The sequence below is a fragment of the Gymnoscopelus microlampas genome (assembly GCF_963454915.1).
Source record: "Gymnoscopelus microlampas genome assembly, chromosome: 19".
NCBI lineage: Eukaryota > Metazoa > Chordata > Actinopteri > Myctophiformes > Myctophidae > Gymnoscopelus > Gymnoscopelus microlampas.
In genome coordinates, this window is record NC_139956.1 from 25,184,173 (window position 1) to 25,208,317 (window position 24,145).

The following is a 24,145-nucleotide window of genomic DNA, read 5'->3' on the forward strand; positions in this document are numbered from 1 at the left end:
TCGGTTCTCTCTTCTCCTCTCTCCCTCTTTTGTTATAAACCCTTCATCCTTTCACTGCCTCGTTATCTATACTCTCATATTTTTGTGTTCCACTCTAACTCTCTCTCTCGCTCTCTCTCTGTCTCTCTCACACACAATCATATTCCATTCCACCTCTCTCCTCATCTTCCATATAATCTGTCTCATCTCATTGACTTTCTGGTCCAAAATATTCTATTCTTCAAAAAGCCTTGCACGCACGTACGCACACACGCACGCACGCACGCACGCACACCCTGTGTCTTCCTCAGCCACACATGCACTCAATGACCATTGCACTACTGTAGTGATAGTCCGATATATCGGGCTGAGGCATTTTGTACATGTTTTGACACAAGTCCAGGGGTGCCGCAGAATACTTTGACAGAATTTGGAACTTATCAATATCACTTCAGTTTAACCCTATACTTGGTAACAGACTTGAGTTGCACTGTACTTGGTAGATTGTTTTTGATCTACACCAACCGATCTACAAGCTCACAACGTGTGAGCTTGTAGATCGCCCAGAATAGGGATGCTGGGGTTCAAGTGGTAAAACGTCAAGTATAATGATATTTTCCCAGTTTTCCTCGTGACATCCTGTATCTTAGTGGCAAAGATTTACATATTTACGTACCATAATATGACATAATAAGGTTCTAAAAATGAACAATGTAATTCAGGGGTGCCGTGGATGAAAAAGTTACATTTACAGGGGTGACCTGAGACCAAAAAGTTTGAGAACCACTGCAACTTACGTACACACAAACACACACATATTATGGCTGCCTCAGTGTCATCCTGACACTCTCACATCCTCCAACACAAAAAACAACAGACACACGCATACCGTTACATCACTGTCGGAAGTGCTGTATATCCAAAAAGAACCTGTGTTGTTCCAGTGGATCCAAAGGAATTATTTAGTCACAAGCTTTTGTTCATACTTTTCTTTGGTTAAATATTCATAAGAAAAAACCTGCAGACAGAATGAATCACTTTCAAAAGTAGCGAAACTAGCCGATCTACAAGCTCACAATGTGGCACCGCTGCGATGCGTTGTGATGCTTGTAGATCTACCAATTTTGCTACCTTTGCCTGAAACTCTTGTACGACAAAGTATGTCATTTATTTCCCCCCCAAAAATGTAAAAAGTTGAAACGTGGAGATACAAGGTTTCTGCCCGAGAGCGACGACGGAGTCCCGTCAGTGTCATCGTGACAGTGACACTCTCATGGACTTATGTATGCACCCTCCAACACAAACACACACGATAGCTACCTCAGTGTCATTGTGACACTTTCATGGACTAAATGTATGCATGCATCCTCCAACACAAACAACAAACACACACACACAATAGCTACCTCAGTGTCATCTTGACACTCTCAAGGACTTATGTATGCACCCCCCAACATGAACAAAATACACACATACAATACAGTGTACACACACACACACACACACACACACACACACACACACACACACACACACACACACAGTGTCTATCTCAGAAGTCAGTGTCAGCGACCCTGACACGGCTCATGGCTCTGTGGAAGATGCAGTTGCATCGAAACGTAAATCTTATTTGTATATCTACAGTAGAACCTTAATAAAAACTCTTATAATTATCTGGCTGAATCAATCGTCTCTCGGTCAATGAGGAAGAGAGAAATCTGCAGAAACCAGACAATGCAGTAGACTCAATACACACATGCACACAAACAGTCACATGCAACTGGCATCTTTTTAATCAGTCTAAGGGTATTGCATATAATCGGCTCAGCTGACCCAACAATGGATCAAAAGAACAATATCCACCAACGTAGCCTATAATAACAACATCTTCCTCGGAGTGATCGAGGAAGACGAAGAAAACAGAAACGGATGGAAACGGATGATCCGCTGTGGTGGTGTCCCCTAATGGGAACTAGCCCAAAGCATATCTCTGCTGTCCGGCACTCCAAAATGTTCATTTTTCAGGAAATGACAAAAACAAAACAAGATTGGAGTTAGGAGGTTTTGTTCATCATTGATAAAAACAGCTGGATGGGCCTCCAAGCTCACAATGAGGTTGGAGGTCAAAAGGGGGTGGAGCTTGGAGTCAGCTAAACCAGCTAACTCCACCTCCATTTGGTCGACTTAGCTGGATTAGCAGAAAGTTTGAGGATCCAATGGAGTTAGCTGGTTTTGTCAGAAGCACTTTTTAATACTTTTCATATGTTTAATATTTTTTTAATCAACACACAGTCGTAAAGGGTGATCAATAGCACCGAGTTATGGAATAAAATGCAAAAGCATCAAAATGGAGTTAGCTGTTTCTGCCGGACAGCAACGAATAGTAGCAGCATTGCATTGGCCTATCAGCTGGTTTTCATAAACAAATCGAAACAAGAACAGCATTACCTTCAGATAATTGTCACCATTCATAAAAACACAACTAACTCAACCCTATAGTGCAAATGAGATATTAGATGCATTCTACCATGTTAAAAGACAAGATGTGCACATACTAAAAACACTAGTAGGACAAATTCTGGAAAAGAGCGAGAGAGAGAAATAGAGAGGGAGGATGGAGAGAGAAGAGGGAGGGACGAGAGAAGGGGAGAGAGAGAGAAAGAGAGATGGATGATAGAGAGAGACATATTGGCAGAGTGAGAGATGGAGACACAGATTGAGAGAGATTGAGAGAGAGAGAGAGAGAGAGAGAGAGAGAGAGAGAGAGAGAGATTGAGAGAGAGAGACCTGGAACCAGGGAAAAAATATTTAAAAGTATTATCAGCTCTAACAGCAGGAGGACTGTCAGGGCAAGCAGCAGGGCTGTCTTATAGTAGCTGTTACAGCTGAGTACATGTACAGCTGAGTACATGTCATATACCACAGGATGAGGGACAGGGACACACTGACTATATATCACACCATCCATCTCAGTGAGAGCGCTCATTTAGTGATGTTAACAATTCATCTATAATCTATTTATAATGTTTTAACACAAATCTTCTCTTCTGAGGGGGGGGGGGGGGGGGGTCCTTGGCACGAAAAAAAATTGAGAATTACTGATTCCCTCAGTAATGGAGGGGTACCAGGGGGTCCACAGCAACATGTGTTAATATAGGGTCACAATCATTTTAACCACTTCAACCATATTTTATAGTTTAGCTATTCAAAAATACAAGCTCAGATAGATATACAAGCTCATAGCTTGTAGATCTGCTATTTCTTTTTTTTTTATCGTGAAAATGTGTGCAAATCTTTGAATATATATGCTTCTGGGGGTCCCTGGAACAAAATATTTTGAGATGGGGGTCTGCAGCCCAAATACATAATAATTTTGGGTGGTCCTTGACATGAATAAGTTAAAGAACCACTGATATAACAACATGCTTATTAAGTATTAAGTGCTCCTGATGAACAGGTTGGTGCCTTGTATGGCCGTCTCGTGTGAATGCGTGCGTTAATGGCTTCACGTTATGCACTTTGTAAAGTGCTATCATTCATCATACATCACTAAACCGACTATTCAATTTAGTTTATACTCAATTATTCCATCAATCGTTTCGCCCCTTCCACACACAGATAACGTCGCTTCAAACTAAATTAGCAGTACTTCCAACATGTTTTTGTGAGCGCCTACCGAATCAATAGGATCTTTGTCGATTTGTAACGTCTGGTAAGCAAGCTACAAACTGTCAACTTTTGACGGTTGTGTCGATAAAGCAGGAGGCAGCGAAAAATCAAGGCGATTAATGAGGACAGAGAGAGTGAGACAGACAGAAAGACGAATGGAGAGACAGACAAGTAAATTAAACCATTCAAACCGGGAAAGCATCTGTGTCAATTTAGTAGTGTCACCCACTTTAACCATATGTTATACTTTGGCTATTAAAAAATAGCAGATCTACAAGCTCTCAGCGTGTCACTTCCTGCCACGCTGCGAGCTTATAGATCTGCTAAATTTGAAAAATCTTGAAAATGTGTGCAAATCTATGAATAATATATATTCAAAAACATTTAAGCGAAGATTTTTAACTCAAATCTTTGCTTCTGGGGGTCCCTGGAACAAAACATTTTTGAGATGGGGTCCACAATCAAATACATATACATTTGGGGGGTCCTTGACATGAAATTTGAGCACCACTGATATAGCAACATAAGTTTTTCAGAAAACTGTTATGATTTAGAAGACATTTCTAGAATCGGTCCCTCAGGTCTTAATGGGTTAAGAAAGTAAATTATAGAAAAGGAGGGGGGAAAACTGAGAAGTGAACTATTTTGGTTCTTTTTCTAATAGGCACACGGGTACATGGGAAATGGACACACACACACAGACACACACACACATCAAATGTTGGGAACTTTCTTGACGTGCCATTTATAAATGCTGATTGTTGTGCTGTGGAATATTAAATTATTCTTTCAGGGCTCAAGTACTGCTGGTTTTGAAGGGAAAATGGGACACGACGCGCCTCAAAAATAGTAATAATGTTTACAGCACACTGACCTCCTTGGGGAACAAAATGTCAATCTGAATTACTTAGCCCCCTGTACTGTGTGTGTGTGTGTGTGTGTGTGTGTGTGTGTGTGTGTGTGTGTGTGTGTGTGTGTGTGTGTGTGTGTCATATAAATACACACTAGATTTTGGGTCAGTGCTCTATTTTGTGTGAGAGTGTGTGTGTGTGTGTGTGTGTGTGTGTGTGTGTGTGTGTGTGTGTGTGTGTGTGTGTGTGTGTGTGTGTGTGTGTGTGTGTGTGTGTGTGTGTGTGTGTGTGTGTGTGTGTGTGTGTGTATGTGTGTGTCCGTGCATGCGTGCGTACACACACACGCACAAACATCATGAGTGCACGACTTCACGTCTTAACGAGGACATAACTCGCCAGGAAAGAGCATGTCATCGCGCTCACCGTCACCATGGTGATTGACAGCAGAACTAATTATGCGTTTAACACCCTTGCAGATTGACAGGCACAGGCATGCGCATCACGTTGACACAGTTAGACATTCAGAGTGAAAGGGCACACAATATCACACACACAGTCTATGGTGGCCGAGGCACAGAGATAGAAGGTGGATGCACAGACTAACACAGTAAACACACACACACACGCGCGCACACACACACACACACACACAGACAGATGGTAGACACGACCCTAACACACACAGTTATGGCAAAGATAAACAGACACACGTGGGCTTTCTTCCACTTTGCCTGAAAATTCACAGAAAATCCTGTGGGTTTTTTGTTTGTTTTTGGATGATTTATTTTTTGACATTTCAGATTTATTTCAATAGCGGTAGTGAGAGTGAGACAGGAAAGGCAGAGAGAAAGCAGGAGACTGAGACAGCAAACAGTCTGGCTGGCTAGGAATCGAACCAGGGATATGCTTAAGAGGGCATTCTGTGCCCATGTGTTATGTACTCTAACCATTCGGCTATTACTATAGGTCACCCCAAAATAAATCCTCAGTGTCAACTCTGAGAGTGCATAAACAGAGGCAAACTAATCTGTAAGACTTAAATTAGCACTGTGGATTTCACCGTGTACATATACTTTAACCAATCAAACCCTACTGTATATACCCCCAGGGGTCTATACTTGGTCCCCTTTTCTTTCCCTCTATACCAAATCTCTTGGTTGAAAATAGCCTAGCTGCAAGCTCACGTGAGCTTGTACAGTAGATCTGCCATTTTCACAGAATGTTTGCCTATTATAACATGCCCAGAACAGGGACACTTGGGTTCACTTATAGCCACAATGTGGCTATAAGTGCTGTGAGACTATAGGGCCACGTGTTAAAACGACACCACTACAACAAGGGCTTACATAAAAACACAAAATGAAGCTACTAACGGAGAGTCTCCCGGCTCCATCTCCATCTCCAACAGGCTTGCTGCTTGTTGAACTGTTTTGTGCCGTTTTCTGCTGCACGTTGTTACGATGTGTCGGAAAACTAGAATGTGCCTTCTTCTGAGGTATGGTGTCCGCTTAAAATGTAACGAGCCCTGTGAGTAAGAGTTCATGGCATGCACGTGTACTCGCACCGCTCAACCGGTAGACAGAGAAAATGTAAAATATAAATGTTATTGTGTTGTTTGTGTGGGAAGCTGGAGAAATATTTGGACTTTATGAATGGCAGTTATCAGTGAAGCAAGAGCAGGAGAACGTAAGTAGCAAATGAGAATCCTTAATAGACCCTTAAACATGCATTCACACAAGAATGAGGCATTGCCTTAAATCAGTACACCAGTCTGGGAGCTCTGCATGCCTCTCTGCGTCACCCTCCCTCCCACATGCACACGCAAATAAACAACAAACAAACTGGCACACAAACTGCAGCAGCAAATGAGGTTTCTCCCTGTCCTCAGACTCTAGCTTCAAGGATGGGAAGCACAGTTGTTTTCAGGCACAGCTTCTAATTTCGGCCTTAAAACTGTTTCCCTCACTCTAAAAATACACAAGGCGAGTGGGTGAGGTATACAACCTGCAGCAGAATGTTCAATCATCTCAGCCCCACTCAATACAAACACACACACACACACACACACACACACACACACACACACACACACACACACACACACGGTTCAATTACTAAAAACATCACCGCACACAGCATCTTGGCTGCTGCTCCATCCGACTTTCCACAATCCTAAGGGTACCTATACATACATTAAGTAAACAGACAGGGGCGGCCGCTGGCCTAGCGGTCTAGGCACATACCACATATGCTGGTAATCCAATTTGACAGTGTGTTGCGGGTTCGACTCCCGATCCCGACGACCTTTGCTATGTGTCACCCCCCCCCCCCATTTCCTGTCAGCCCACTATCCTATCAATAAAGGCAGAAAAAGACCCCAAAAAAATCTTTAAAACATAAAACACCGGCTATCACACATACTGTACCTGCTTCCCTTTCTTCTCGCGTGGTCAATCAAATGTAGAGTTAATTAGACTAAACTAAAATGCTAATCTGCATTGAAGTGTGTGTATTGTTTGGCAAACATACGGTTCATTTAATAGATGACACCTCCAATTACTCTTCCTCTTTCCGTTGCTGCATTTTATGGGAGACATGTCTCGGCACATGTCTTCATGCAATAATACAATAAAGAAGGTTTAGTCGATGTTCTTTCTTATCCGCTACATTCAGTCCAGTGGTGGGCCAAGTCAATATTAACCAGCGCATTATGTCGTCAAGCGACCCGATGTGTCAATACTCAATACCAAAATGGAGGTGCGAGTCACAGTGCCTCGGTAAGCCATCACAATGCCAAACACGTTCAACCTTCAAATGCTTTTCATAGTTATGTGACGTACATAGCAGCCTCACTGAATGTACAGCTTTGGGATAGAGGCGTTTGCCAAATCCTGACATTGTGACATAATGATATAGAGGCTCAGGAGGAGTGCTGGCCAAAGCGCAACAAACTGGGTGACAAGGCTGTGATGGACAACTTTGGATATATATATAAATATCTAGATTATAACCCCATGTCATCAACAACGGCTGAATTCCTGGTGCAGTGCCATACACATGAGCCCATGTGCAAGGCACCCTCCACCAAGACAAACCCTAAAATTAAGGAGCAATAGCATTGAACGCATTGAACATCACTTTGTTGCTGTTGTTAACTTAATCATTAATCGTGTGAAGCCGGTGGGAGATTTTGACTCTACTCATTTACCCACTCTTCTTCATGTAAACATCAGTGAGTTTCTGCTCAATCCGATCTATCCCATTAAGACCTGGGGACGATTCTAAAAATGCCTTCTAAATCAGCAGTTCTCACACTTTCAAGATTTAAATAAAAAAAAATCTCGCAAGCTCGCAGCACGGCACGAAGTGCCTTTACAGAAGAACTCGGCTAACTTCCTGAGAAGTGTTGGTGTTGCCAGGCAACATTGTTTTCTAGGACATGCTATCAGGAAGTGCCAGAGCCTCCGGTGGGTTCAAAGACAGCACTGTTTCATTGAAAGCCTTCAGATCGTGTCAGTGATAGTGGAGGACAAGCGATGACAATCTGGATGGGGAATAGAGCGCAGCACAGTAAAATCCTGAGTGTTCATTTATCTCTGGAGATGAATTAACACTCAAGGTTTTACCGTCAAGTGCTATTGAGCCATTATTAAGACAAACAGTGGAACTTTGAAAGTGTTTATGCGAGAGAGAGAGCTCAGTGTGTGTGTGTGTGTGTGTGTGTGTGTGTGTGTGTGTGTGTGTGTGTGTGTGTGTGTGTGTGTGTGTGTGTGTGTGTGTGTGTGTGTGTGTGTGTGTGTGTGTGTGAGAATCAGTATCTCTCTTTGTTGTCGTCACATTTACAACTACAGTGGGTGAAATTTATATTTGTACAGGCAGTCTGTGTTGCAGTTCAAAAGAAGTAAAATAATTAGAGCATAAAATAGAAAGGAGGGGAGATAAATAAAAGTGCATAATATACAGCTAATTTGGATTAAGAGTCAGTCATAAGATGTAAAGGAGCTTTCGGATTTCCACGATTTAAATACTACCTAATTTGCAGCATTTATGGTTGATTAAAATGTATTGTTGCCACATTTGCAGTGTACACTTGCCTACCTCCCAGAACGGTGTATTCAAGTAATGATAGGATAATGTAAAAGAAAGGGGGAAAAATATGCCCTTCTCTGGGCACTTGAAAAAAAGTGCCCTTTGGGTGTTTGCCTGCCCCACCCCTCCCCCCCCACCACCACCACCACCACCGCTGCAGCGGTCAACTGTAGCTCGGATCGATCGGAGGGAGATATTGCAAAAAAGCGTGATGACATCTGTGTGGCTGGAGCTACTCCACCTGTTCCAGTGTAGCGTTAAATTCTATCCTCTCCTACTTATAGATGAGTACTCTGGTGGTAAATGACCTTTTCAGCTAATGGCCCAAGTGCGGAATTGCTAGCAGTAGAGATTTGCTACCGTGATGACCTTGATAACACGGATACTGAAATGGTGATGGGGGAAGAGTAGCTGTGTGTGTGTGTGTGTGTGTGTGTGTGTGTGTGTGTGTGTGTGTGTGTGTGTGTGTGTGTGTGTGTGTGTGTGTGTGTGTGTGTGTGTGTGTGTGTGTGTGTGGTGTGCAGTAGCAGAGGGTCATGTAGTCTTTGCTACACGTTTACAGCTGTAGTTGTACAGTATATGTACAGTAACAGTGTTTTTACTCCATATTAATTGAATCGTGACATCACCCAGCTAGCTTGGCTCAGAATGACCAATCTTGTTTCTCGTAGAAGAATGTAAAGCAGGGGGCTTCAATGTTTTTCAGCCCAAGGACCCCCTAGCTGAGAGAGCGAGATGAAGCAGGGACCCCCCCCCCACTACATATTGTATAGAATTGTGTTGCAGATTAAATTAGATATTTTTTCGCCTCTACATCAAACCTCTTTGCCAAAAATAGCAAATCTACAAGCACACAACGCCTCACAGCGCGAGGCGTTGTGTGCTTGTAGATCGGCTATTTTGTGTTCCCCTCACTGCCCTCAGAATCCAATCACACATAGATTTGGAGGACCCCCTGTAGTAACTCTGAGGACCCCCTAGGGGTCCCGGACCCCCTGTTGAAGACCCATGTATTGTGTGTCTTTGTTTTCATGTGCATTTAATTGTCTCTGTGTGTAAGAGAATGTGTTACTGAAGGTGTGTGTGTGTGCTTGAATATTGATGAGTTTGCAGTGGTCCTCCATACATTTTGGCTTAAGGAGAGAGAATGGAGATAATGTTCCCTGAAATAAAAATGTATGGAAGTCACACACACACACACAAGGCATCTAAAACTAGCAGCATTTTAGTGGTTCACTCGGGGTCTCTCATTGTCTCTCTTCGTTCAGCCGTACTCTCTCATTACCTCTCACCTTCACTTACCCCCCCCTGCTTTTCTCTTAACACGTTAACACCACCCACTCTTATTCTCACTCTCTCTCCATACTGTATATACTGTCTGTGTGTGTGTGTGTGTGTGTGTGTGTGTGTGTGTGTGTATATATATCCTATATATCCCCCAGCTTGCATATCCTGCCATGTGTTGTGATTGCGTTTCACGTTGTACTGTTCCCTATGGTGAAATTCCTCTATTGGAGAGCTGAGCCCAGCTCTCACTGCAGCAGGTACAGTATTGAATCCTTTTCCCTGAGCAGCAATGGACCTAAACTTTGTTACTTAGATGGGTTTTTATTAGAGTGTGTGTCTGAGAGAGAGAGGGTTCGGGTTGTGCCATCTTGTGGGCTCCTACTGCCCTCACTAGAATAGAAAACGCCATGGACGTTGTGTTGATTTCTAATAAACCGAAAGTCCCACTCTGCATGTACAACACACACACACACACACACACACACACACACACACACACAATTCTCAAGATGCAGCGCCGACGACGGCTGAGGCTGTACTGTGTATACTATGGCATTTGCAGATTTTCTTTTGCCTTTTTAGCCTTCAACTAAAAAGCTCAGCAAGTGAATTGATGATGTTGTCGGTGCCGATCTCCACTCCATGCACGTAACACCGCCTTCAGATCCGTGAACCTGGGGAACACCCGCACTGTGCTCCAGAGTAGGAGTAGGAGTACCGCGAGTCAGGAGGGCCAAGAAGAAGTATATGGCCAAAACGGAGGATCGGTTTAAACGCAGCGATACGAGGAGCACACGTATGGCAAGGGCTACGAACAACAACAGACTTCAGAGGGAGAGTCAGATGTGCAGAAAGCTCCTCTGCCTCCGCCGTAAAGCCTTTAACCCATTGAGACCTGAAGCCGATTCTACATGTCTCCTAAATCTCAACAGTTTTCTGAAAATCCTATGTTTCTATATCAGTGGTGCTCAATCTTTTTCACGTCAAGGACCCCCAAAAGTATATGTATTTGGCGGCGGACCCCCATCAATTTTTTTTGTTCCAGGGACCCCCAGAAGCAACGATTTGAGTTAAAAATGTTCGCTTTAAAAATATATATATTCAAGGATTTGCACACATTTTCACGATTTTTCAAAAATAGCAGATCTACAAGCTCATAGCGCGGCACTCGGTGCCGCGCTATGAGCTTGTATATCTGCTATTTTTGAATAGCCCGCCCCAAAGTGTAAAATAATGCTTTCTTAGCTCAAATCTAAAAATGAGACAGTTCCAGGTCTCAATGGGTTAAGCAGGTGAACTTTCGTAAAGCCACTGGCCCTGACAGCATTCCAGGCTGCGACCTCAAAGCATGTGCAGACCAGCTGGCAGGAATGTTTACAGACATGTTCAATCTCTCGCTCTCCCAAGCTGTGGACAACGCTAAAAGGTACAGTAAAAGAAGCCTGAATGAATGGAGACCGGTCACCCTTACTCCAAATGTCAGTAAGTGCTCCGATAGACTGGTGAGAGACTACAAGGACCCATGGTCATTTGCATACAGATCTACAGACGATGCCATTGCCTTGGCTCTGCACACTGCCCTTCCTCTTAGATGAAGGGGAAGGACATACGAATGCTGTGTGTGGACTATAGCTCTGCATTCAACAACATAGTCCCGACCTGAAGCCGATTCTACGTGTCTCCTAAATCTCAACAGTTTTCTGAAAAACGTATGTTTCTATATCAGTGGTGCTCAAACTTTTTCATGTCAAGGACCCCCCAAATTATATGTATTTGGCCGCGGACCCCCATCAAAATATCTTGTTCCAGGGACCCCCCAGAAGCAAAGATTTGAGTTAAAATGTTCGCTTTAAATATATATATTCAAAGATTTTCACACATTTTCAAAAATAGCAGATCTACAAGCTCATAGCGCGGCACTCGGTGCCGCGCTATGAGCTTGTAGATCTGCTATTTTTGAATAGCCCAAAGTGTAAAATAATGCTTTTTAGCTCAAAACTAAAAATGACACAGTTCCAGGTCTAAATGGGTTAAAACACAAAGCTTAAAGCTCTGGGCCTACATCCGGACGTGTGCAGCTGGACTTCCTGGACTTCCTATCGGTCCGCGCCTGGTGGTGAGAATGGGTAACATCACATCAGACCCTCTCCGTCCTCACGGCTGCGTGCTGAGCCCTACCCTCTATTCCCTGTACACACGAGACTGTACAGCCACGCACAGGACCAACGTCATCATTAAAATCGTCATACCCAAAATCCAAATCTGATCCGATCAGATAGGGATTGAAGGTTTTCAACTCGTGGGCCAATGAGATCATTTGCAAAGTCCATTTCCACAGCTGTATTTGCAGTTGGATGGTCTATATCAGTGGTGGAAGAAGTACTCACATTTTTAGCGGCGCTAGCCGGATCCTGCTCTATACCTGACTTTGTCCGTGTGCGTACGTCAACGTTCTGATTGGTCAGGTACGTCAACAAAGTGATTGGTCAAGCTTCACGTGACACGTGGCTATAAACACATTATAAACACATATCGATGACAAAATGTATCAAAGGCGCCGCTACCTTCACACAGGGTGTGATTTTTTACTTGAGCGTAAGTATCAATACCACAATGTAGAAGTAAAAGTCTGGTATTCAGAATTTACTTGAGTAAACGTACAAAAGTATTCGCATTAAAATGAATGTACTGAAAGTAAAAGTACTCATTATGCAGAATGTCCCAATTGACAATTTTCCAAATGTATAAAAATGCTTTGAAAGAAAATGGTTAATGTATGTTTTGTAATAATATATTACAATAATAATAATCTAAATCTACAAAATAACTAGTAAGTAAAGTTTTCAAATAATTGTAGTGGAGTAGAAAAGTGTAATATTTGCCTCTGAGATGTAGTGGAGTAGTACTAGAAGTCAAAGTATAGAAAATCGGATATACTCCAGTAAAGTAAAAGTACCTGAAAATGAACTAGGTACAGTACTTGAGTACAAGTACATAGTTACTTTCCACCACTGCAACTGCAGCATGGTGTTCACTGTCAACAACAGCAGGAGGTTAGCGTGTCCAGGTCTCCAGGGGAGAAGTCCAGCTGCCAGCTTCCACAACACACAAACACACTGGAAAACCCATTCCACGCCGGAACAATTCCTTAACCCTTTAAGACCTGAGGCGATTCTTAAAAATGTTTTCTAAATCCTAACAGTTTTTTGAAAAAAGAATCTTAAAAAAAAAAAAAAATCATGATTTTTCAAAAATAGCAGATCTACAAGCTCATAGCGCGGCACTCGGTGCCGCGCTATGAGCTTGTATATCTGCTATTTTTGAATAGCCAAAGAAATCTAAAGGGACACAGATGCGTTCCAGTGGGTTAACAATTGCAATTCAAACTTTTATTTCCAATTCAATATGCCTCCTCCTCGGCATGAGAGCTCACATTGAACCGTGTTGCCAAATCCAGGTAGTAAACTGCCCCTGAAAATCCTAACCTTTTATTACCTCGTTGTTTTACATCATAAAACGTCCACATTAATTTGAGGTTTGGGGAAAAATGACTCTATTAGAGAGGTACGGAGGATAAACTCAAAGACACGGAGGCTCCCTGGGGGCTCAGAGAGCTTCTCTACAAATCAATATTGGCCTAGGAAACTACACACAGCTTGAAAATACACACACACACACACAGAGAGCAGGGAAATGCACACACACTAAATACATGAAATACACGAAATGACTAAATAATTTGCACGCACACACACGCTGATAACTCAAGTATATATTCACCGCCCTGACATGCACACACAGCTAAGAGGCAGTACATGTCTACAGTAAGCTGGGACCAATGGTGCTTTCAAGTGATGTCAGGTCATAAGGCGGGGGGGTTAAACAGTCAATGAAGTTAATGCTGCTCAAGACATGTTGACGTGACCGTGGACAAGCATAAAAAAAAACATTTCTTATTTTCTGTCAATTACACACCCCATGAAGCCTTGAATTCATGGAGATTATTTAGTTTTTGTCACATTTCCAAGCCAATAATTTGATGAGCGGCGGAGTCTCCGGTAGGAAAATGAAAGAGTCTCCTAGAATCTCCTACTGACCGATGACCCGGTCATGAAATGATTGGCTCAGGAATGTGACAAAAACTAAATAATCTACATGAATTCAAGGCTTCATGGGGTGTGTAATTGATAGAAAATAAGTAATTTTTTGACTTGGGTGCACTACTCCTTTAACTCATTGAGTGCCATTGATGTGTTTCACGTGTTTTACCGCTATGGCGCAACGTGCCATTGACGTGTTTGACGTGTTTTTGAAAAAAAATATATAATAATAATAATAATAATTGATTTTCTTTTTTAAGTTCAGAACCCAAGATATCTTAATTTGAAGATTTGCTGCTCCATCCACTCCTTGTTTAACTTATAACTGAAAAAGGCTGTATCTCGCTTCAGAAATAATTCTGCCACTCAGTGAGTTAAAGGTAGGCTAAGTGATTTGCAATTATTCAAATGATTAAAAAATGGGTCTATGTTCTGATAGTGCTCGTTACTATAGAGTGTCCTGTCCATATAAGGAGTCTCCAATATCTCTCCAGCTCTTTATTAAACAGAAAATGCATTTTCAGTGCTCTCTCCTGATTGGCTTAAAATGTGTCACCTACCTGAAAATGTACTATATTCTGTTTACTAAAGAGCTGGAGAGACTCCTGTGACCGAACAAACGCTCTGTAGCAATGATTACTATCAGAATATAGAACTTTAAAAAAAATATATATATATATATATATATATATATATATATATATATATATATATATATATATATATATATATATATATATATATATATATATATATATATATATATATATATATATATATATATATATATATATATATATATATATATATATCACTTACCCTACCTTTAAGTGATGTCAAGTCATAGGCATTATCATGATGGATTTTTGTGTTGAATAATCTAGAATCCTGATTTCCCCGACTTGATAGTCCAACATCCTACTATCCTACTATCCTACTATCCTACTATCCTACTATAATTCTAGTAACCTCTGTAGTGGTACGTGAGTGTAGTGGTACGTGAGTGAAGATACCCGGTTCTCCTCACTGGCTGGACCAATTGCTCTGATTTTGCACACAGCCATTGACCATTACAATCTGAACGCAACTGTGAAGCCCGTTTTTCAATTTAATCAAATCCCAGCTTCTTATTAGCGTTTTTGTGTCAAAGAATGTCGTCCCATAGCTGCGGCTGCCCAGCTATGGGACAAACTGCCTCCCGGGTTGCCAGATCATGTGCGCATATCCCCCCACGGATGCGCTGCGCCGACCGGGTATGGTCTAGTACTGTAATAAGTCTGACAACTCAAATGCATGAACAAACCTGGGTAGTACAACATTTTGACATTTTTGTGTGTGTCCATTCCAAACGATGAATAACCCAAGGACAAGTGCTGCGTGAAATCACACACAGGTATACTCACTCTAAACACACAATTATTCTCAAGGACAGGCTTTGTACAGTAAGTGCTCAATTACTGTAGTATGCTCTTTGATTTTGAATGTCTAGTTTCTCAGACACGTGTGTGTGTGTGTGTGTGTGTGTGTGTGTGTGTGTGTGTGTGTGTGTGTGTGTGTGTGTGTGTGTGTGTGTGTGTGTGTGTGTGTGTGTGTGTGTGTGTGTGTGTGTGTGTGTACCTGCTTGCACAGGGTCACAGCGTCGGCGTGCAGTCGGTCTCTCAGCTTAGGATCCAGCTGGATGGCAGGAGCGATCTCCACAACCTACACAACACACAGTTGTAATGCCATATTTGAATGTTAGGACACTTCCTTGTCTAAACACAATTACATTACATTATTCTAGTAGTTAATTTAGACTATTTAAATTTGTATTTAGTTTTAGTCATAGTCGTTTGAAAAAACCTATAATTTGGTTTTAGTCATATTTTAGTAATCTGAAATGTTTTAGTTTTAGTCGACTAAAACTAGTTGATTTTGTCGAAAAAACACTTCTGTCACCTTCAAAAAAACAACTACGAAGGGTAGAGTTCTCAAAATGTCATGCTAGTTAACATTAAGTAATTACTAGCTCAGGTTTTTGTGTGCATATATTATTACATTGGGGTGATGTAAAACCTATTAGCAAATTAAGATTGTAATTCATATTACATTGATAATGTTGAATTACTGTATTAAACAACAAATGCTGTATGAATGAACTGCAGCACATAGCATAATACTAAAAGATTAGACTTTTGGTTGACTCCAGTAAGTATATTAAAGTATCAACTTAATTTTTAATCACACTGACTGTTTGACTCTGTTGGAAGACTTTGTTCTTTTTTTTTTTGGTAGCTGATCTGATTATCTTCACACTGCCAGACAAGATCAATCCATCCAAGACAAATAATTGATTCCTGAAACTTTATTTTAATTGAAATGATACCACATTTAACCCCCCCCCAAAAAAAGAAATGCCACTTTCAAGCTGCCTAGAGAAAAACGTACCCGCCGTTTGAAATCATTTCCTAACAAGAAACTATCCTTGTTCTGATAGTCAGAAAGATCTCCGATTAAGGACATGGGCAGATTAGGATTAAAAGGACATCAAAGGGGAAACGGCGTTGGGAGCGAACGGCGCTGCTAACATGATTATCAGTTGTAATCTCATTAAAGATGGCAGGGGAAAGTGATGAAATATATGATTATAACAGCAGTGTAGTGGTGCATTGTAATGGAGTATGTTGTGCATTGTACATTAATGGAATATGACAGGTGATACTGTCGGCGTGCTCTGATGAAAGCATTGTTAACCCATTAAGACCGGGGACGCATCTGCGTCTCATTTTAAGATTTCTTTGGGCTATTCAAAAATAGCAGATCTACAAGCTCATAGCGCGGCACCGAGTGCCGCGCTATGAGCTTGTATATCTGCTATTTTTGAAAAATCTTGAAAAAAAAATGTTTTAGATTTTTTTTCAAAAACTGTTAGGATTTAGATTTTTTTAAAGAATCGCCTCAGGTCTTAATGGGTTAAACTGATTAACGAACCGCCAGATGATGGGCTTCTATTTCATCATTTGGCCAGGGGTAGGCTGAGCGGGAGTCATGGCTCTTGTCTTTATGTTTTTATGCATGGAATTTTGTGTTCCGTCTAATGTGTGTATACTGTATATGTGTTGCATACATGGCTGCTGGGCCGCAAGACACATTTCAGTGTGAGCTGACAATTACGTATTATCGTATCGTATCGTATTATAGTATCATGGAATAAAGCAAAATACAATCTCACGACTGAGACATTTTATCAGGCCAAGTCCTAATCTGTGATTTGTGAAACAGCATGAAAGGAGTCCCCCCCCACTAGTGTTGACTTTGACAGCAAATTTAGCTAAATCTACAGTTGATTTAGTTGACTAAAATTATTTTTTGGCGGGCCGTTGATTTTCACTTAGCTGCATGGCGAAAATAGCTGATCTACAAGCTCACGACGCGTCTTATGACTCGTTTTAGTTCTACTGGATCTCTTCTCCACTGGTCCCTCCCTAACATTTTAGTCTAGTTTGTATTTGTTGATGAAATTGTCAGTATATTTAGTCATCATAGCTTAGTTTTTATTTCGTTTTTATTCAATGTTTTTGTCAGTGAAAAAGGCAGTCGCCGAACATTTTTCGTTATAGTTTTAGTCGATGAAATCAACACTGCCCCCCACAGCCCACACTAGCACTCTCTTTCCTAAACTTTGGCACAATATGTAAAATTATGATATTTTAGGTAATATCGTTCTAGAGCTATTATGTTCTTGCGGTTCTACATACAGCCAACCTGTTGAAGAAATGGACGATTGAGCTTTTATGAAATATCCGAGACCATTAGGCTTTTTACAATCTGGGAACCCATCGTCCCATCATTTTGTATTAGTTGATTTGTAGAACACATTTCCCTGATAAAAAGTATAATCCCATTGCCCTCTGCTGTGCAGAACCGAATAGAATTTTGTCTATCCCAAGACCGCCCGATTTAAAACGTTAATATAATAACATGCTTTTTGCACTGGAACTGGTGACAGTAAAGGGGGTGGTGAGGGACTCGCCGAGTTTGACGCCCACAACAAGAAGATGCCAATCAAAGCAGAAGATTACGGGAAAAATGACAGGCTTGTTTTTAAACGTGACCTTTTCATTGTGATGCCCTTCCGCTCGCTCTTTACCACACAGGGAACCTTAATCATGCAGAAAGGCCGTCGTAAAGATAATCTCAAACAACGATATGTGAAACAAAAACTTAAAACATTGCGATTTCAAATGAATAACTTCACCTTTTGGTGTCTGCGCTGGATGGAACAGTCTCTCTCATAGAGGTGGATGACATTACCATACTTATCACCTAGAGAGAGAGAGAGAGAGAGAGAGAGAGAGAGAGAGTTAGGGATGGGAAGAGAAGAAGAGAGAGGACGAGTGAGAGAGGGGTGTCAGGTGAGAAAGGGAGGAGGAGTGAGAATAGAAATAAGACAATGAAGTCGATGAAGAGAGATGAGAGAAAGGGGGATGGGGCGGAGGGGGGATGGAAAGCAAGGCAAGTGCGAAAGAGGAAGGAGGCATAGAGAGGGAACAGAAGGAGCGAGCGAGGGAGGGAGGGAGAGGAGAGAGAGTGAGCGGGTGGGGGGGCGAGAGTGACATGACTTTTAACAGGTAATTCAGAAAATGCACAAGATACCTGCACACCCTGCAGGCATCAATTAATCAACATCTCCCAACACACATCAGCATGCATGCACACACACAAACACACGCACAATGCATGCACACAGCATGCATAGAGTATGCATAAACACAGGAATGAATACACAGACACAGCATGCATACACAACACATACGGACACACTGGTACATGAGCCCCAAATGCACACTTGCTTGCACAATCACAAAGAAAACAAACATCCACACAGGAATGAACACCTGCTGTCACTTCTGCAAAAGCACCGAGCACACACGACGCTCTGGAACTTAATGCAGATTTATGTGCACAGCTATGCACACAGACCACCGAGGGGACAGCCATACACCCAGAGACATCCGAATGACACACACACACACACACACAGTAAAAAATCATGTACACACGCACATCCTGTAAAAGTCCGGGTTGAATTTCGGTTCTATAATATTGAGCGGTGGCGCAGCCACATCCTCTGTAATGAGAAGAAATTGTGACTGAGGAATGTGTAGATACCCCCCCAGCCACCCCAGCCAAAATACCTTGGTTTCACACACAATCTAACATTTGTTGTGTTGTCCCCTGTATTGTCTTTTATATGGACCTACAGTATTAGATTCTGCATTAAAGATTGATTGAATAGCCAAGGAAGGCACATCGCTCTCTAAGGCTGGGCGATCTTTTGACCAACTACCTCAATATCGATATTGTGACAATAATATTAATATAGTATCGTGTAATAGACAGTATCTTTTTAGTTTTCCCCCCAAAACTTTTTTTTTATCTCACAACGCTCTGCTGTCACTTCTGCAAAAGCACCGAGACACAAGACGCTCTGGAACTTATGCAGATTTATGTGCACAGCTATGCACACAGACCACCAAGGGGACAGCCATACACCCAGAGACACCCAAAGGACACACACACACACACACACACACACACACACACACACACACACACACACACGTTCAGAATACAAAAACACACTAGCATACTGTACAGCAGTGGTTCCCAAACCTTTTAGCTCCACACCCAAAAGAGAAATGTGATGTCTCCCCGGGACCCAAACTACTGAAAATAGCCGATCCACAAGCTCACAACACGTCACGATGCAACATGTTGTGAGCTTGCAGATTGCCTATTTTTGCTTTATTCTATTTTCTTTTATGTATGTGAATAAAACCAGGAAAATATACTTCTATATCACAATATTATGATACCCGATATTCCAGACAATATCTAGTCTCATATCACGATATTGATATACAGTAATACTTACTATATACTGTATATGAGATATATCCAATATCTCTCTGTCTCTCTCCCGCTCTCTTATTTACTTCTATACTGTGCACATATACTTTTTTTGCAACGTCATACAGTACATGTGCACAAACACACACACACACAGGTCACAATACACTTGTCAAGCCAGCCATCCAGCCAGACATTCATTCAGTAAATACATACAGTATGTCTACAGACATGCATGCATACCAAGACAGAGTGAAGACATAACACTCACCGAGGATCTGGACTTCAATGTGTCTCGGCTTCTCGATGAACTTCTCCACGAACAGAGCTCCATTTCCAAAGGCTGTCAGGGCTTCCGAGTAGGCACGCTGGTAGTTCTCCTCCAGTTCCTGACAGATTGAAAACACCAGAACATCCATTAGGTCCGATTTCTTGGTTTTATAGTGCAGCTCGGCCCAAGTGTTTCGGGGGTTATTTTCTAAAACCATTATTAGAAGTAGTATTAGTAGTAGTTTAAGGTAACAAGGTTCAAGATTTCCCGTACACATGCTTCTGGTGTACTGTATGCAATGTACCATGGACAGTTTTTAAGAAAGGGTGCCTGAGGAGGCTAGCCTCTATAAAGCCTCTCTAAGAATCTACAAACACAACCAGATGGCGATTAATTAATGGAGAGTGATAGCACAGTTTGTCCACCGTGTCCCTTGCCATAAATGGTGGAAACTCAGAGGCAAATTATGTCAAACCACATTGGACATTCAAGTAAATAAACAGCGGAGATTTGTAATAAAAATCACCAGCACATTCCAGCACTGTATAGAGTGGGTGGGTCTAACGTTCATAACTCAGGTAATAAAAATCACCATTCCAGCACTGAATACAGTGGGTGGGTCTAACATTCATAACTCAGAGCGGATCCACAATGAGTATATAAAACAGCTTTGTCCATGGAGAAAAAAGTTCTAATTTATTTGGAAACTGTTCAGGATTTACATTTAGAGTGGACGAGTATGTTACCAGCTGTAATGTGCTAATGTTCCCCTCAAGTGCATGCCATTCTCTAGCCAGTCATCCTCACAAGTACCCTGCCCCAATAGGCTCAATGCAGAGCAGCCATATTGAAAAGAAATTGGGCCTCTTCTTTACTTCCTTCACAGGTGTTACCAATGACGCTAATGAAGGCTCTGTTCCATTCTTGTCAAACAGAGTCAGGGTGCTGATATTGTGCATGTTGGCTCACTGGAAACACTCTGCTACACCAGTGGGTCTCAAAGTGTGGTCCAGGGACCCTCATGGTGTTCCAAATGGCCCCTTAAAAAGGTGTGTAACTCTGAGAGTGTACAAAAAGTGTACTAACCCTAACCAAATGGACCCTTACGGGTCCATTTGGTTCCATTTGTACACTCTCAGAGTTATGGGGGTCCATGAAATTAAAGGTTTTGAGAACCACTGTGCTACACTAAATGGAACAGAGCCTTCATTAGTATCATTGGTAACACCTGTGAAGGAAGTAAGGAATAGGGCCCAATTTCTTTCCAATATGGCTGCTGTGCATAGAGCCTATAGCTGTGATTGGTTGAGACACGCAGGGAGCGCTCGTTTTGCTTCACGCAATAACCCTCTCTGACTACCAAGTTTCGCAACTTGGATGGTATGTGCTTGCAGGATGATGAGCGAAGCAAAACAAGCACTCCCTAAGAAATATGGCTCGGGAATTAGATACCATTAATAAGCCTACGCTGTCTGACAGCCCTACAGTAGCAACAGTAACTAAGGTGGGTGCGACTTTTGCGAAAGGTCAATTGTGTTTGTTGGAGCACCCGGCCACACTGGAGGCACAACAGCCGTTAACTGAACCTGGGATGGTGTGCAAGTGCCTTACCTCTTTGCTATTCTTCCATTATGATTTCTTGTGTGAATTTGGTGCTGGTATAATTTCTTCCTGTGCAGCCATTAGACTTTATTTTCATTTGTTATGCAATTTGGTTGTTTCCCCTGTATTTAATATGAAGTGAGATAATCCTATAAGCCTCTTAGTTTTCTTTAGTGTTTTGTTTTTCTTACACTAGAATTACAATTAATTAATGAATTCTAAATTACAGGCAGCAGACCCCACTCTGTGTTCTATCGTATCATTTGAAAGTAAATTCAAAGTAAACCAAATCCATCTAGCATTTGTCAGGTTTCTCCTGGGGAATGATGAGTAGAACTAATTTATTTATAGACATCATTCAGCTGTACTGTAAACTGAGCTTCAGAGACAACATACTAATTAGTACCATTAGGCTATAATTGGCACCCATGTTGATTAATTCCTCAACAGCTTATCAAAACGGTAGGCATTAGACACAATCGGATAGCAGGATGATACCCGGCATGCATAGTGCAATGAGTGGAGCTGAAAGAAGCACAGACGCTCAAGAATCTCAGTTACAAACACTCCTCCCAGATCTTTAACCACACCAAACCCATGCCTAAACTTGAACCATGCAAACAGTGCCCTGAAATGTATTATTAATAATAATAGCTCAGATTTATATAGCGCTTTTCTAAGTACCTAAAGTCGCTTTACATAAAAGAAAAGGAACCAACTTTATTAAGAAAAAAACAAAAAAGAATGAAAAGAGAAAAGCTAGATTAAAAATGATAAAAGGTTGGGTTGGGGGGGACATCTTAACTCGGCCTCAGCTGGGAAAGGCTATCCTGAAGAGGTGGGTGTTGAGTGTGGTTTTGAAGGAAGGGAGAGAGGGGCGCTTTAATATGGTTGGGGAGTGCATTCCAGAGGGAGGGGGCAGCAAAAGAGAAAGCCCTGTCCCCCCAGGTATGGTACTTAGCCTTGGGGACCTCCAGGAGGTTGGCTTCACTGGACGAGACGGAACGGGAGGGGACGTAATGTTCGACAAGATCAGAGAGGTAGGGGGGAGCCAGATTATTGGGCGGTTCAAGATTATTGGAAGGTTCAAGATTTCCTGTACACATGATTCTTGTGTACTGTATGCAATGTACCATGGACAGTTTTTAAGAAAGGGTGTCCGAGGAGGCTAGGAGATACAAGCCTCTATAAAGCACACAACCAGATGGCGATTAATTAATGGAGAGTGATAGCACACAGTTTGTCCACCGTGTCCGTTGCCATAAATGGTGGCATATTATGTCAAACCACGTTGGACATTCAAGTAAATAAACAGCGGAGATTTGTAATAAAAATCACCATTCCAGCACTGTATAGAGTGGGTGGGTCTAACATTCATAACTCATGTAATAAAAATCACCATTCCAGCACTGAATGCAAGCAAGATTTTGTAGTGAATTCTTCTAGTATTGATTAAACCACAGCAAACCCAAGGCGAAATTTGAACCATGCTAAAAGTACAGAACTTTAATTACAATGTATGAATTAAAAAATAAATAAATAAAATAAATGCCTTAACACAACTGATTCTGCAACGCATCATGTGTACCGTCTCTATATATTGATCAAAAGATATGCAACAGCTTCAATGTATGTTGTGAGGGGTAGAAGATCTATTACCATGTACTAATAATAACAATATTCTGTAATATTATCTAAACACCAGGAAGTGGACAGGATGACTCCAGCGCACACACACGCACACACACACACACACACACACACACACACACACACACACACACACACACACACACACACACACACACACACACACACACACACACACACACACACACACACACACACACACACACACACACACACTCCTCCATGCATTACAGACACAATCACGATCACACACAAACGCTAGTCAGAAGCTTTGCTCTGTGCCAGGTAATTTCAGAGCAGACAGGGAAACACACAGAGGCGATGGGCAGGCAGTGAGATAAGAGATAATTCCACCTTGATTCAGAACAAACAGAAAATTAATGATATTGAAAATGGAAAAATTAAGAGACGCAGACACACAGGGGCAGTGTTTGGACGGAAGTTCCAAGTGCTGGATAAAGGGTTTCAGTCATTGGTGCAAGCTGTTTAAAATTCCACACTTGTACTGCATTAGTCTCGCATTGCCAGATGATCAGAGATCTCCGCCTACCAATATGTCTGGGGACTCTTCTAAATGCAAGGTGGTTGCTAACGGCGGCGAAAACAGCCTCTAACAAATCTACACCTACTGCTTTGGAAAACAATCCTGTCACCGCTCCAACATGAAGGACCTCCCCAAAGCCTTTGCAATAGTTCTGCAATGCAGGGTTCTTTTTATTTTTTCTTCTTTTTGTTTTACAACTAATAGTTTCCAC

The 24,145-nt window shown here is 41.8% G+C and overlaps 1 protein-coding gene across 1 annotated transcript in view; it reads right to left on the reverse strand.

Moving 5' to 3' along the window:
• The window catches only part of LOC311034334 (pyruvate carboxylase, mitochondrial-like), a 454,227-nt gene that overhangs the window by 392,056 nt on the left and 38,026 nt on the right, over positions 1-24,145 (reverse strand). Inside the window, exons 7-9 of the mRNA XM_084042211.1 lie at positions 20,139-20,256; positions 18,213-18,280; positions 15,593-15,676 (exon numbers count right to left, since the gene is read on the reverse strand). Coding sequence (XP_083898337.1) covers positions 15,593-15,676; positions 18,213-18,280; positions 20,139-20,256 — 270 coding nt within the window. The remainder of the gene's footprint in view (positions 1-15,592; positions 15,677-18,212; positions 18,281-20,138; positions 20,257-24,145) is intronic.